The following is a 15,181-nucleotide window of genomic DNA, read 5'->3' as shown; positions in this document are numbered from 1 at the left end:
CATCCTCCCAAAGTAATTTGATTTGTCCTTTATGTTTTATAGGGTATATCTCACCATCTTCATTATGTGACAGCTGCTCTTAGACTTTAAAATTCAGTGGGCATAGGTGGGCTGTGTTTATCCCTAGGCTCCCAAAATTAGCACAGGGCTTTTCAAAGAGCAGATGTCCAAGTAATGTTTGAGAAATAAATAATGAGACAATGTGCAAGAAGTCTAATTTATTACAATGTATATGTACTTTCTCCTACATTTGAATAAACTAATCATATAGAAATGTATATCTTATACTTTTACAGAACAGACTACAAATGACTAGGAAATACAAGTATTAATAATCTTTTACTTTTTTCTATTTTTTGACCCCAACTATTATACCGCTTTGTCTTTTCACATTTCCAAGGAAATGCCTAATCCACCACGCTATCTTGTTTGAGATCACTAAATAAGATAGAAAACTTCACAATTGTTTCTATAAAATAGTAAAACTCTTATTCTTAATACTCATAGACATCAATAAATATATGACTTATTATCACTTATAAATGTGGATTCCAAAGCTACTTAAACTTTCTACTAAGAGGAACATTTAAACCAATATCCAAGTTACCACATAGAACAAGAACACACACGTTACAGACTGTGTTGTTGCCAGTTTGCCACCCTCACCCGAACCTCCACCAATGAGAACATTAGCTGTCCTCTTCAACAACACAGTCAAGAATTTTCCTCAGCCTTCACTTGGGGCAGGAAAATTGCTGGAAACGGCCCTAGAACGAGCTATGGCCATGGCAGCACTACGAATCCTAGCTGCAACTCTAGCTCGGGCTCGCTCCTCTTCATCTCTCAGAGCCTCTTCATACAAGCGTGGGTAGGCACTAGGGACAGTCTGATTGAATGTGCAGAAAAACTTAAGAACTTTCATCTTGCTGGTTTCAGTGTAGGCTCTTGGACCCCACAGGAATTCAAAGCTTGGAGGATCACTGTTGGGCACCTGACGATATTCGAGGTACTTTTCTTTTACCAAATCTTCAGTGAGAAACTTCCTGGGTTCCCCAAAGATGAAATGCTCCTTCCCACAGTATACTCCCATCATATTTAGCATTTTCCAGATGTGCTCCTCAGTGGCACGATTGCCCTTCGAGAAGATGACAGAAAGAACAGTCATCAGCAGGCCAGTCTTGGGCAAGCCTGTGTTGTTATCACAGCTTAGTTCCAGTTTGTTGACGAGGACATAGAGGTACCTGTTGGGATCGACTTCTTTCATGTCAAGGCCAAAGATCAGCTCCAGGTGCCTAGAGGTTCTCCTCAGGATCTCAGGGAAGTGGTTCTTATCTGTTTTGATCACATTTCTCAGCATATCTGCCTTTGTAACAGGCTCTTTCTTTTGATACTTTTTCAGCAGGTAACGCATCAGCATCGTAGACTTCTTTTCTACAGGGCCTCTTTGCCTGTGCTCAGTGGAAGCCTGGGCCTGTGAAGTATTTGGCTTTTCCTCAACTCGGCTGGTGGCGCCTTCATTAGATCTTGTGGAGGAAGCAGCTGCTGCAGCAGCAGTGCTGGATGGGGCTTTCCCTGGCTTTTGCTGATCACCAGGTGTTCCAGAAGCAGCTGACCTCTGGGGATTTTCTTTGAAATGAGGAGAAGAGGAAGAGACGGACTTTTCTTTCTCCGCTACAGTGGCTTGAGCACCCTCCACACCCTCGGGTTCTTCTCGAGCCTGGCGGCGTTTCTCACGGGCACGGAGCTTACTCTTCTGACCCCGAGGCATGATGACTGCGGTCAGAGACAGCAGGCAGGAGTGTGGGACGGAGGGCAGATGATTCAGTGACCTGTAGGAAAGAGGATGAGATGGTGTGATCCTCCTCAGCAGGGCAACACCACCTTGGCTTTATCAAAGGCGGCCTCTGCCGGTTTCTTGGAGGGCACTGCTCAAGGAACCCACAAACCTCCATTTCACTGATGAGCCTTTCCCCTGAGGACCCTGTGGAAGTAACTAGAGTGTATGTTAGGCTGCAGCTCTCCCGTGGGGCCTGCGTCTTGCTGCGGCTGACAGAGTCTGGCAGGTGCATACCCTGTGGAGCTTCCTCTGTTGTGGCGTAGGAAATGTTTCTCTCAATTCACAGTCTGGGTCATCACCTTAACTTCTTGTGTGACCTGTGATCTCTCTGCTTAAGTGCTTTGATGCTGACTCCCTCATTCCAGAACCCTCAGCTCCCTGATGCCCTGGACAAGGAATTGAGGGGGAATCTCATCTGACCACATCTGCCCAAGGACACCCTGGGATGGCAGCAATGGCAGAGCTCTGTGAGATCCTTTCTATCCTGGGTTAATTAGAGTTCCTGGTCCTCACTCAGAATCCTCACATTTTCTTCTTGTAGGGCCTGATTCCCCTCCCTCTGCTGGCCTGAGACGTATTCCCTCAAAGCAAGGCCTTCACATCCCTGAGTCTCCTGAAGAGGATAGTAGGGAGGTCTCAGACTTATCTTCTTCAGGGACCCCATCAGGAGTGACACAGTATGTAAGGCTCTGTGAAACCCCCTCTGTTCTCCTCAGCGTTATGGTTTCTCATCATGATTCCTCACCTTGACAGCCTTGTACCTTCCCCTCTACAGCCCTGAGGCCTACACCAATCAGACCAAGGCCCTCATACACCTGATATCCCAGAGTATGCCATGGGCGGGGGGAGTGGGGGCGGAGTGTGCACTCAGAAGGACACATCCACCCAGGGTTTCCCAAGGCTAACCACAGAAGTAGAACCTGCCTCCCTCAGTCCACACTTTGACTTGCCAAAGGGCCTGAGTCACCTCCTCTTAATGACCTGCTACTGCCATGTCAGACCAAGGCCCTCCTCCCACTGTAGTCACTAATAATAAATGAGGATACCTTAGCCTCACAGTTCTGTAGAAGAGCTACCAGGGCTCACTGTAGCAGTGGCACTCTGTGGGGATCCCTTTGTCCTAGGAGAGAAAGTCCCCTCAGTCCTTGCTCAGGGTTCTGAACTTAACTCTCAGGCTCACTGAAGAGGACTTCCTCTGCTGCCTGAGTCATTTAGCCTTACACCAAGGCTCTTATGCATCCTCCCCCCACCCCTGCGAGAAGGTGAAAAGAGGGATCACCTGCAGCCTTTACAGCCATGCCAGGGGCCTCCCGGGCTTACAGCAGGGGCGGGGCTCTGTAAGGCCTGCACTGTTCTAGGTAGGCCTTTTTTTGCACAATTCAAATAGGTACATTTCATTGAGGCGTGGCAGAGCCTGAGACTCCTTTCTCTGCTGGCCCGAGGCAAAAACCCTGGTGAGACACCTTCATCTCCATAAGCCGCTAAAAGTTGGAAGATGGGTGTGTCATTTCCGCCAGGTGCAGGGCTCTGCAGGGACCTCTCTGTTATGGGGGAGGGGGAATTCCACTGAACTCATACAGGGCCCTTCATTGGCTCTTGGCAGGTCCTGGGACCCTCCCTCTGCTGGCTTGATGCCAATACCCAAGTCCAATGCTGTACTTCCTTTATTCCCCACAAGGCTAATTCTGAGGGCGCTATCTCGGCCCATCCCTGCCAGGGACCTTCTGAGGCTGACGGAGGGGCGGGACTGGAGGACCTTCTCTCTTTGGTGTTAGGGGGAGCCCTTAAACCTTACTCGACGTCTTCACCTTACCTTTTGGCAGAGCCTGGACGTCTCTCTCTGCTGACTAGATGCCAAGTGTCTCACGGCAAGGTTTTGTGTCTCACGGCAAGGTCTCGCGTCCCACAGACTCCAGAGGCGGAAGTCAGTGTGCGCCTCTTCCGGTCACGTCTGCGTGGGGCCTCCCAGGGTTGACGGCAGGGGCGGCGCACTACGTACGGAGCGCACGGTTCTGTGGTGCCCCCTGTATTGCGGAGTGGGTGGTTCCATAAGTCCTGTCCTCAGAGGTAGATCCCTAGTTTGACTTCTGGCTTCACTGATTGAAGGATCCTTGTGGAAATTCCACCTCCCTATAAGCTCTGGACAGTTTCTCAACTTAAACCCTTACACATAGTAAGTTTGCTTCCCAGGAATGATGTGAGGTGGACAGGCTGCGGCACCAGGTAGGGGCACAGAACAGGTTCTGAACCATCCGAGAAAGTGCACAGTGACCATGGGGTCCCTTCACTAGACGAATGTAGATATCTGGGAACTTTCTGTTCTCAAAGGTTTAACTTCTACAGAGAAGACGCACATGAGCAGAATTTTGTGAGACCAAGGTCTTTTCACTTTGTCCAGCATTGCACTGTACTGTGTAGTGAAATTCATTTTATTTTAGACTTCATTCATAGTAATAAATATGTTATATCCACGTTCTAATATTACTGCTTTGTGCATCGAGGCTCGTGGTTTTACGGTAGTGATCTGTACACCATCTCTCAGAAGTCACTTATTCATTTGAATAACCTGTGGACTTTTCTTTCTGATTTTCTAGAATGATGATCATATTTTCGCCGAAAATTTTCTGTTTCTTCTTAATATTCCTAACTTTCATTTGTTTTTGTATTCTGGTCCTCTGGCTATGTACTTAGCACACTGTTACGCCTTGTTGCTTACTTTACTGGTAATGCTCCCATTGTTTTACATTTCACGTTTAAGTTTGTTCTCTATAGATTTTAGGAAATGGAAGTTCCTTTATAATGTTAGTTTGCTAAATGTTATTAATCATGCATTTAAGTTGAATTTTTTCTAAAGCTTTTTCTCCACTTCAGTACATGATCAAAAGCCTTTTTTTTTTCTAATTTGTTAATGTAATGTTTTAGGCAGCTTTTTCGCTAATGTTATATCATCTTTACTTTTCTTACGCGTAGACTTTTTTGTTTTTCCTTCTTTTAATTCACTGCTATATGGAACCTGCTTTGTATTCATTTAGGCTCTTTGCCTCTGTTTGTATGAGCTTGGCTCAAGTGTAATTTTCTTAGCTGAGATTGTTCTCAGCTGGTTCTCTTACTGAAGAGAATTAGCCCGGGAAAATGAATTGACAATTTTCTCATTTTTTTGTATGCTTTGGATGGGCTTCCATAAGATTGTGGTTAGTTTTTTGGTGATTATTTTGTCTAACTGGCCCCCATCTGCCTGGTCCTGAAACATTTGAGGGTGGTTGGAACTCTAACCACAGTTTCGCTTTTTATTGCTCAATTACAATTTTCTCTTTCTGTTTGGACCAATTAGGCCATTCATATTTTTTTCTAAATAATGGCCCATTTTCATTTGCAATTTTACATTTAATGACCATGTATATATTATTTTCATTATAAAAATTCTCAAACATTTTCGACAGTAGAGAGAATACACCTGAGGCTCAGAATCAGCAGTCATCAATACATGGCCAATCTGGTTCCATCTATGCTTGTACTTAACACCATCTCTGCCACTGGAATAATGTGAAACAATCCTAGACATCATACCATTTCATCTTCAATATTTTAGTATCTGTTTCTAAGAGAAATAAGCATAAACCAATTATGCTTATCCTACTTTAAAAAATTAACTCCTTCATATAATCAAATGTCCAGTTACATTTCACATTTATCTGACTGACATATATGTAAAAAAAAATTTTTTTTTAAAACCAGGTTCCAAATAAAATCTAATCATGGCCATTGCTTTTTATGTCCATTAACTTATAGGTTCTTACCCCCGCCCCCAACACACATACATACATTCCATCTTTTTGCTTGTATATTTGTTAAACAAAGCCAAAAAAACAAAACAGGCCTTATGTTCCATCCAGTTTCACATGGCCTGGATTTTGCCGATCATTGCCTTTTTAATGAGTTTCTAGGTATGAGAACAAGAATAATACAAAAGGAAGCACAGACTCCAAACATCCTCATGTCTACTTATGTCTGGGTTTTCAGGGTCCACTCCTATGGAGTGTTGCTGACACTATGTCTGAAGGACTTTTAACAGTATTCATAGTCTACTGAGCTAGAAAAGTTTCTTAAAGGATCAAAGATATACTTTAATTCTGTCTTCCAAGATTCCCATGAAGACATCAAGTGCAACTGCATAAAAAATGATAGACAAACTATACAAATTCTTTAGGCTATTTCTTGTTCTTTGGTGATAGAAACAGCCTGTTATGTTGTCCAGAACTCTAACCCCACCAGCATCAGTATTCTTATCAACACTGGGGCCAGCAAATCAATTCCGATGATGATTAAAAACAGGGAGAAGATATTCCCTGTTCTAGCAAGCATTATAGTACCATAGATAGTAGCTATGACATAGAATTAGTAATACTGCTGTCTAAATGTATGCAGAACTCAATGATGATATTTGCAGTATTACACAGGGATATAAAACTACATATCTTCCCTCCCCGCAGGAGTACATATTTGAAATTGGGCAGTACCTAAAATTGAAAAGAAAAAAAAAAAAAACATAGGGGAGTGGGTAGCACAAGAGCCTATGACAAAAGTCATGCAGATTTTTAGTAGTTAGTACCTTTGTTTTTCCCCTATGGTCTTGAATATAATCCTATGGAAAAGTTGCTTGCAACTCATATGGAATTATATAAGATAATCAGCACAAATTATGAGTAGGATAAATTCGTTTCTTACCTTTCTTAATTATTCATGCTACTTAAACACAGAAGAAAGAAAAAAAAATTCATATAAGTAATTTTGCAAAGAAGCTTAGAGTGATGTGGCTTAAATGTTTACATATATTCCTCATATAAATTTTATATATATAACATTAATATTATATAATAATATGCTGTAAATTATATTTATATACATTATAGGTATAATATTTTTACAGTTCTGATATTTATTTAAAGTAAAAAATGAACATAAACAAGTAAAAATAACAAATGTAACAATATAAGAGCTTCCAGTCAAGATGGCAGAAGAGACAGTCCCCAGCATCACTCTCTCTCACAAATCAACCAATTTACAGCTATTAAAAGCAACGACAGCCAAGCTTGGACCACTAGAGCTCAGGGGAAGAGGAGGAGACATCTACGGAGTTCGTGAAGGTGGGAGAAGTCACAATGAGAGAAAGAATTGTTTCCACGTTTTTGAGTCCCGGCTGCTTCAAAGCTGGCCCTGGTGAGTGCACAGAGCAAGAGCTGGCAAAAGCCACTGCTGTGCCCTTCGTATGAAGTTGTGTGGAGATGGCAGGGGTGAAGAGGGCCTTGTTGGTCCTTAGGGCAGCAAGACCACTAACAGGATTCCTGTGGACCCACATAGGAGCAAGGGGCCACAGACAATGGAAATAAGGAGCCACTCGAAGGCTGGTGAGTCATTGCAAAGGATGGGTGCATGGCCTGTCCCATGGGAAGAGACAGTGGGGGAGATGGGCCCACTGGGAGAACACTGGGGCACAGTGTGGATAGCTGACCTGCCTCCCAGTCAGCGCAGGACCACTCTGTGTAGACTGGTCAAGAATATAGAACTGCAGGGGGAGCAGCTTGCTGAAAAGACAGGTTCAGACCAGAGTTTCTACACACCCCAGGTATACCAGATCTCATGAGATCCGGAAGTACCTACAAAGTCAATCATTAAAACCTGAGCTGTACAGAAAACCTTCCCCAGGAAATCAGCAACAAAGCAGCAATTTAGCTCAAGCAATGGGTTCAAGTGCTGGTCCCCACAGGAAGTTCCCCCATTTTAGAAGTAAGCAAAGGGCAACAAATTAGTTCAAGTGCAGAGCTGAAGGAGTGGAAACAGCAAATAATCCAACACAGAACTGAAAGAAAAACAAAATACCCACAGACCAGAGACAAAGTTTGATATTAACTAGTAAAGGTCTCACTTAACCAGGTAACCTATAAAACTGAGGAGGACCAGAAGCCCCCTGGGCCCCAAAACCAGGGAGGGGGTAGGGCCAGGGGCCTCAGCAATGGCCTCCAACACCCAAAACCAGCCCAGCTACTACTGCCAAGAAGCCACAGGAAACACTCAGGGCTCCTGAGCAGGGGCAGTGGGGGGCCAAGGGCTTTGGCCATACCCCCTGACAATGTACATTCAGCCCAGCAATGACCAAGCCACCATGGAAGCTCCCTTGTCTCCCCTGCAGGAATGAGGGGGGTGCCATGGGCATCAACCATGCCCTCCTCTTCCTCCTTCTCCCACCCTGTTTCTTTCCCCCTTCCCAACTCCCCGTTCCACTCAACTGCTCCACAACAACATCTTAGAATGTAAAAACAGATGGAGCCAGGGACTGGGAAAGACTAAAATGATCGCTGTGGTGTTAAACTGGAATCTGAGGTATCCATGTAAACTCATTATACCTACACATATATACACACACAAACACAGACAAACACAGATACAAAAATAGATATGTGTGAATACATGGGCTAATACGCAAACATTTCCTAGTACTGTCTATTGAGAGGGTCTGGAAAAAATGACACCCCAGTAGTAATTAGCATACCTAGTTCCAGACCTTGGTTTCTAAGCACCATTTCTCTATAAAAGGAACCAGGGATCCTTGGAGAAGTGGTTCATTCCAGGGCAGGGGTAGGAAAAATCAAGAGGAGCTTGGAGGATCTTATGGATCAGAAAAATGAAAGTTCTCAAGAAATATGGGGGTTTTTTTGAAAGAACACTTGAAAAAGTTCCTAATGGCCAAATCTTTGAGCAACAAAATAAATAATGACAGTATTGAAATATAATGCAAGGAATAAAATAAGTATTCATGAGCTCATGACAATATATATATATATATTTTTTAAATTTTATTTTGTCGATATACATTGTGGCTGATTATTGCTCCCCATCACCAAAACCTCCCTCCCTTCTCCCTCCCCCCCTCCCCCCCAACAATGTCCTTTCTGTTTGCTTGTCGTATCAACTTCAAATAATTGTAGTTGTTATATCTTCTCCCCCCCCCCAGTTTGTGTGTGTGTGTGTGTGTGTGTGTGTGTGTGTGTGTGTGTGAATTTATATATTAATTTTTAGCTCCCACCAATAAGTGAGAAAATGTGGTATTTCTCTCTGTGCCTGACTTGTTTCACTTAATATAATTCTCTCAAGGTCCATCCATGTTGTTGCAAATGGCAGTATTTCATTCGTTTTTATAGCTGAGTAGTATTCCATTGTGTAGATGTACCACATTTTCCGTATCCACTCATCCGATAATGGGCATTTGGGCTGGTTCCAACTCTTGGCTATTGTAAAGAGTGCTGCGATAAACATTGGGAAACAGGTATATCTTCGACTTGATGATTTCCATTCCTCTGGGTATATTCCCAACAGTGGGATAGCTGGGTCGTATGGTAGATCTATCTGCAATTATTTGAGGAACCTCCATACCATTTTCCATAGAGGCTGCACCATTTTGCAGTCCCACCAACAATGTATGAGAGTTCCTTTTTCTCTGCAGCCTCGCCAGCATTTATCATTCATAGTCTTTTGGATTTTAGCCATCCTAACTGGGGTTAGATGGTATCTCAATGTGGTTTTGATTTGCATTTCCCGGATGCTGAGTGATGTTGAGCACTTTTTCATATGTCTGTTAGCCATTTGTATATCTTCCTTAGAGAAATGCCTACTTAGCTCTTTTGCCCATTTTTTAATTGGGTTGCTTGTTTTCTTCTTGTACAGTTGTTTGAGTTCCTTATATATTCTGGATATTAATCCTTTGTCAGATATATATTTTGCAAATATTTTCTCCCACTCTGTTGGTTGTCTTTTAACTCTTTTAATTGTTTCTTTTGCTGTGCAGAAGCTTTTTAGTTTGATATAATCCCATTTGTTTATTTTTCCTTTGGTTGCCCGTGCTTTTGGGGTCGTATTCATGAAGTCTGTGCCCAGTCCTATTTCCTGAAGTGTTTCTCCTATGTTTTCTTTAAGAAGTTTTATTGTTTCAGGGTGTATATTTAAATCCTTAATCAATTTTGAGTTGATTTTAGTATACAGCAAGAGGTATGGATCTAGTTTCATTCTCCTGCATATGGATATCCAGTTATCCCAGCACCATTTGCTGAAGAGGCAGTCCCTTCGCCACTGAATAGGCTTGGTGCCTTTGTCAAAGATCAGCTGACAGTAAATGTGTGGGTTGATTTCTGGATTCTCTATTCTATTCCATTGGTCAGTGTGTCTGTTTTTATGCCAGTACCATACTGTTTTGGTTATTATAGCTTTGTAGTATAGCTTAAAGACAGGTAGTGTTATGCCTCCAGCTTTATTTTTTTTGCTCAGCATTGCTTTGGCTATGCGTGGTCTTTTATTGTTCCATATAAATGTCTGGATAGTTTTTTCCATTTCTGAGAAAAATGTCTTTGGAATTTTGATGGGGATTGCATTGAATTTGTATATCACTTTGGGTAGTATGGACATTTTCACTATGTTGATTCTTCCAATCCAAGAGCATGGAATATCTTTCCATCTTCTTGTATCTGCTCTAATTTCTCTCAGCAGTGGTTTGTAGTTCTCATTATAGAGATTTTTCACCTCCTTGGTTAACTCAATTCCTAAGTATTTTATTTTTTTGGTGGCTATTGTAAATGGGCAGGCTTTCTTGATTTCTCGTTCTGCATGTTCACTATTGGAGAAAAGAAATGCTACTGATTTTTGTGTGTTGATTTTGTATCCTGCTACTGTGCTGAAATCATTTATCAATTCCAGCAGTTTTTTTGTAGAGGTTTTAGGCTGTTCGATATATAGGATCATGTCATCTGCAAACAGGGACAGTTTGACTTCATCTTTTCCAATCTGAATGCCCTTTATTTCCTTCTCTTCTCTGATTGCTCTGGCTAGTACTTCCAACACTATGTTGAATAGGAGTGGTGAGAGTGGGCATCCTTGTCTAGTTCCTGTTCTTAAAGGAAAAGCTTTCAGCTTTTCCCCATTCAGGATGATATTGGCTGTGGGTTTGGCATATATGGCTTTAATTATGTTGAGATACTTTCCCTCTAAACCTAACTTATAGAGGGTCTTTGTCATGAATGAGTGCTGAACTTTATCAAATGCTTTTTCAGCATCTATAGAGATGATCATATGGTCCTTGTGTTTTAGTTTATTAATATGGTGTATCACATTTATTGATTTGCGTATGTTGAACCAACCTTGCATCCCTGGGATGAATCCCACTTGATCGTGATGAATAATTTTACCTATGTGTTGCTGTATTCTGTTTGCTAGTATTTTAGTGAGGATTTTTGCATCTATATTCATCAAGGGTATTGGCCTGTAGTTTTGTTTTTTGGTTATATCTTTACCTGGTTTTGGTATCAGGATGATATTTGCTTCATAGAATGAGTTTGGGAGATTTGCGTCCGTTTCAATCTTTTGGAATAGTTTGTAAAGAATCGGTGTCAATTCCTGTTTGAATGTTTGGTAAAATTCTGCTGTGAATCCATCTGGTCCTGGGCTTTTCTTTGTTGGGAGCCTTCTGATAACAGCTTCAATCTCCTTTATTGTTATTGGTCTGTTCAAATTTTCTACGTCTTCACGGTTCAGTTTTGGGAGCTTGTGTGTGTCCAGAAATTTATCCATTTCCTCCAGAATTTCAAATTTGTTGGCATATAGTTGTTTATAGTAGTCTCGAATGATTCCTTGTATTTCAGATGAATCAGTTGTAATATCGCCTTTTTCATTTCTAATTTTTGTTATTTGAGTCTTCTCTCTTCTTTTTTTTGTTAGCCTTGCTAATGGTTTGTCGATTTTATTTATCTTTTCAAAAAACCAACTTTTTGATTCGTTGATCTTTTGAATTGTTTTTTGGTTTTCAATTTCATTCAGTTCTGCTCTGATCTTAATGATTTCTTTCCGTCTGCTAACTTTAGGTTTGGATTGTTCTTGTTTTTCTAGTTCTTTAAGGTGAAGTGTTAAGTTGTTCACTTGCCATCTTTCTATCCTTCTGAAGTGAGCATTTAATGCAATAAATTTTCCCCTCAATACTGCTTTTGCAGTATCCCACAGGTTTTGGTATGATGTATCATTGTTTTCATTAGTTTCAATAAATTTTTTGATTTCCTGCTTGATTTCTTCTTGGACCCATATGTCATTAAGTAGAATACTGTTTAATTTCCATGTGTTTGTATAGTTTCCAGAGTTTCGTTTGTTATTAATTTCTAGTTTTAATCCATTGTGGTCTGAGAAGATACATGGGATAATTCCAATTTTTTTGAATTTATTGAGACTTGATATGTGACCTAATATGTGATCTATCCTGGAGAATGATCCATGTGCTGCTGAGAAGAATGAATATTCTGAGGTTGTTGGGTGGAATGTTCTGTAGATATCTGCCAATTCCAATTGGTCTAGAGTATTGTTTAGATCTTGTGTTTCTCTACTGATTCTTTGCCTAGATGATCTGTCTAATATTGACAGTGGGGTGTTCAGGTCACCTGCTATTATGGTATTAGTGTCTATTTCCTTCTTTAGGACTAATAGAGTTTGTTTTATAAATCTGGCTGCTCCAACATTGGGTGCATACATATTTGTGATTGTTATGTCTTCTTGATGGATCAGTCCTTTTATCATTAAGTAGTGTCCCTCGTTGTCTCTTTTTATGGTTTTTAGTTTAAAGTCTATTTTGTCAGATATAAGAATAGCTACTCCAGCTCGTTTTTCTTTTCTGTTTGCTTGGTAAATCTTTTTCCATCCTTTCACTCTTAGTCTATGTGAATCTTTATGGGTGAGGTGGGTCTCTTGTAGGCAGCATATAGTTGGGTCCTGCTTTTTGATCCAGTCAGCCAGTCTGTGTCTTTTGATTGGGGAATTTAAGCCTTTTACATTAAGAGTTGTTATTGAAAGGTGTTGATTTATTCCTAGCATTTTATTGGTTGTTTGGTTGTCTTAGGTGTCTTTTGTTCCTTGCTTTCTGATTTACTGTTTGTTTTCTGTGTTTGTTGGTTCTTTAGGTTGTAGATAGTGTTTTTGTTAGCTTGTTTTCTCTTCATGAATGCCATTTTTATTATACTAGCAGGTTTAGATTTTTCTTTGGTTTTTATGGAAGTGGTAGTTATTTTTCAGGAACCAAACCCAGTACTCCCTTGAGGATTTCTTGTAAGGGTGGTCTTGTGGTAGTGAACTCCCGCAGTTTTTGTTTGTCTGAGAAATATACTATTTGCCCCTCATTTCGGAAGGATAGCCTGGCAGGGTAGAGTATTCTTGGCTGGCAATCTTTGTCTTTTAGTATTTTGAAAATATCATCCCATTCCTTTCTAGCTTTTAGGGTTTGTGATGAAAAGTCTGATGTTAACCTGATTGGGGCTCCCTTATAGGTGATTTGACGCTTCTCTCTTGCAGCTTTTAAGATTCTCTCTTTGTCTCTGAGTTTTGCCAATTTGACTATGACATGTCTTAGAGAAGGCCTTTTTGGGTTGAATACGTTTGGAGATCGTTGAGCTTCCTGGATCTGAAGATCTGTGATTTTTCCTATACCTGGGAAGTTTTCTGCCACTATTTTGTTGAATATGTTTTCAATGGAATCTCCATTTTCCTCCCCTTCTGGAATACCCATGACTCGGATATTTGATCGCTTATGGTTGTCTGATATCTCTCTCAGATTTTCTTCAATGTCCTTGATTCTTTTTTCTTTCTTTTTGTCTGCTTGTGTTATTTCAAACAGCCCATCTTCAAGTTCAGAGGTTCTCTCTTCAGCTTCGACAAGCCTGCTGGTTAAGCTCTCCGTTGTGTTTTTTATTTCGCTGAATAACTTCTTCAGTTCAGCAAGTTCTGCTACATCTTTTTTCAGGACATTGATTTCCTTGTACATTTCCTATTTCAGATCCTGTATACTTTTCCTCATTTCATCATGATATCTAGCTGAGTTTTCTTGTATCTCATTCAGTTTCCTTAGAATTATCACTCGAAATTCCTTGTCAGTCATTTCAAGGGCTTCTTGTTCTATAGGATGTAGAGTTTGAGATTTATTAACTTTTGGTGGTGTACTTTCTTGATTTTTTGTATTTCTGGTATCTTTTTTTTGGTGTTTATTCATTGTGGCCGGGGGTTTCACAGTTCACCGGTTTGAGACTAATGACTAACTAGGATGTTGCTGTGGTTGCCAATTTCGTATGGCTCCCTCCGTGACTGCTCAGTTGGCCTCTAGTGCCTTGTGTGTGTGGTTGTCTCAGGTCTTGGGCTTCTCTGGCGAGCCACCTTTCTGGTCAGCTTGGACTCTGCTGGGCTGGTGGATCACGTACCACAGGGTGTGTGATCTCTGTTGAGCTTTCACTTCCTGTGCAGGACTTCTCCCTGTTCCGTGTGCTCTGGCCCAGGCTGTTAGATCGTGCAGTGGCGACCCCACCGGGTGTGTGGTTTCTGTCGAGTCTCCCCCTCCCTGGCCGCACGTCTCCCCACTCTGTGCGCACTGTGCTGGTCTGGGGCATGTCTTCTGCACCCCTCGTCTATCAGCTGGGCCTTCAAGACCCTGCTCGGCACCGCCTCGCCCAGGAAGTCTACCAGGTTTCTGCTGGGCACAGACGACTGGTCTCTCTGGGTGCCTTTGTAGCACTATGTAGATCTTTCTCGGGTCTTGTTCGCCTTTGTATCCCCCCAGTATAAACCGAGTCTAGCGCCCACCTGCAGCCTGGTCTCCGGCAGGTTCAAGCGGACCTGGGAACTCTCCTACCACACTATTCCCAACCAGACATTCGTTAGGCTTTTTTCCAAACTGGTGGCCGCAGAGATGGTATCTGCCTCCCAGTAACAGGGAGTTTACCTGGGGCCGGAGTCCAGGGTATGGTGGAGTGACAGTCGACCCGCCCGTATTTCCTTGCCGTCCCGACACTGGCCCGGGACACCCCCTCCACCAGCCCCGCCAGAGAACCGCGGAGGGAGTGGGAGCGGAGGCCCCCGTGCCAGGCCAAGCAAGTGGGAGGGCTCAGTGATGGCCGAGCAGGGCGGAGCTGCCCGCACCTGGGAAAATGGAGGTCGCACCGGGCGGTGAGTGGCCTGGTGGTGCAGGCGGGAGCCGCGTGGGCATCCACCCCCCGAACAGAGCTGTGCCAGGGATCACTCACAGTGCTGTGCCAGGTCGGGTGCTCACTCTCTATCTCTGGTTTGCCGCCTTTCCCAGTTCTCGGCCGCTGCCGCCTCGGGCTGTTCAGTCGCGGCGCGGCTCGGGCGCTCCCAGGAATCTTCTTTAATGCCGGCCTGAAACCTCGAATCCTGAATAGGGCAGCTGGCCGCCTTCAGAGCGGCCCCGGCCTCCAGGATCCTGGCTGCATCCACAGCAGCCCTGGCGCCGTGTTCCCTGTTTCGAGCCTCCGAGCTCAT

At 42.8% G+C, this 15,181-nt stretch overlaps 1 protein-coding gene across 1 annotated transcript; it reads right to left on the bottom strand.

Moving 5' to 3' along the window:
• Positions 1–727: 727 nt before the first annotated feature.
• On the bottom strand, positions 728–1,768 carry LOC134367929 (melanoma-associated antigen B10-like). Its single transcript, XM_063084583.1, has one exon. It carries the CDS (start codon positions 1,766–1,768, stop codon positions 728–730), a length of 1,041 nt encoding a protein of 346 aa, XP_062940653.1.
• Positions 1,769–15,181: the final 13,413 nt, after the last annotated feature.

Source organism: Cynocephalus volans, chromosome X, assembly GCF_027409185.1.
Source record: "Cynocephalus volans isolate mCynVol1 chromosome X, mCynVol1.pri, whole genome shotgun sequence".
Lineage (NCBI taxonomy): Eukaryota > Metazoa > Chordata > Mammalia > Dermoptera > Cynocephalidae > Cynocephalus > Cynocephalus volans.
Note: the sequence above shows the minus strand (reverse complement) of the source record. Positions and strands in the feature narration are given on the sequence as shown.

What these genes read in the sequence shown, in the direction of transcription:
- LOC134367929 (XM_063084583.1), bottom strand. Translation starts at nt 1,768, where the DNA reads ATGCCTCGGGGTCAGAAGAGTAAGCTCCGTGCCCGTGAGAAACGCCGC.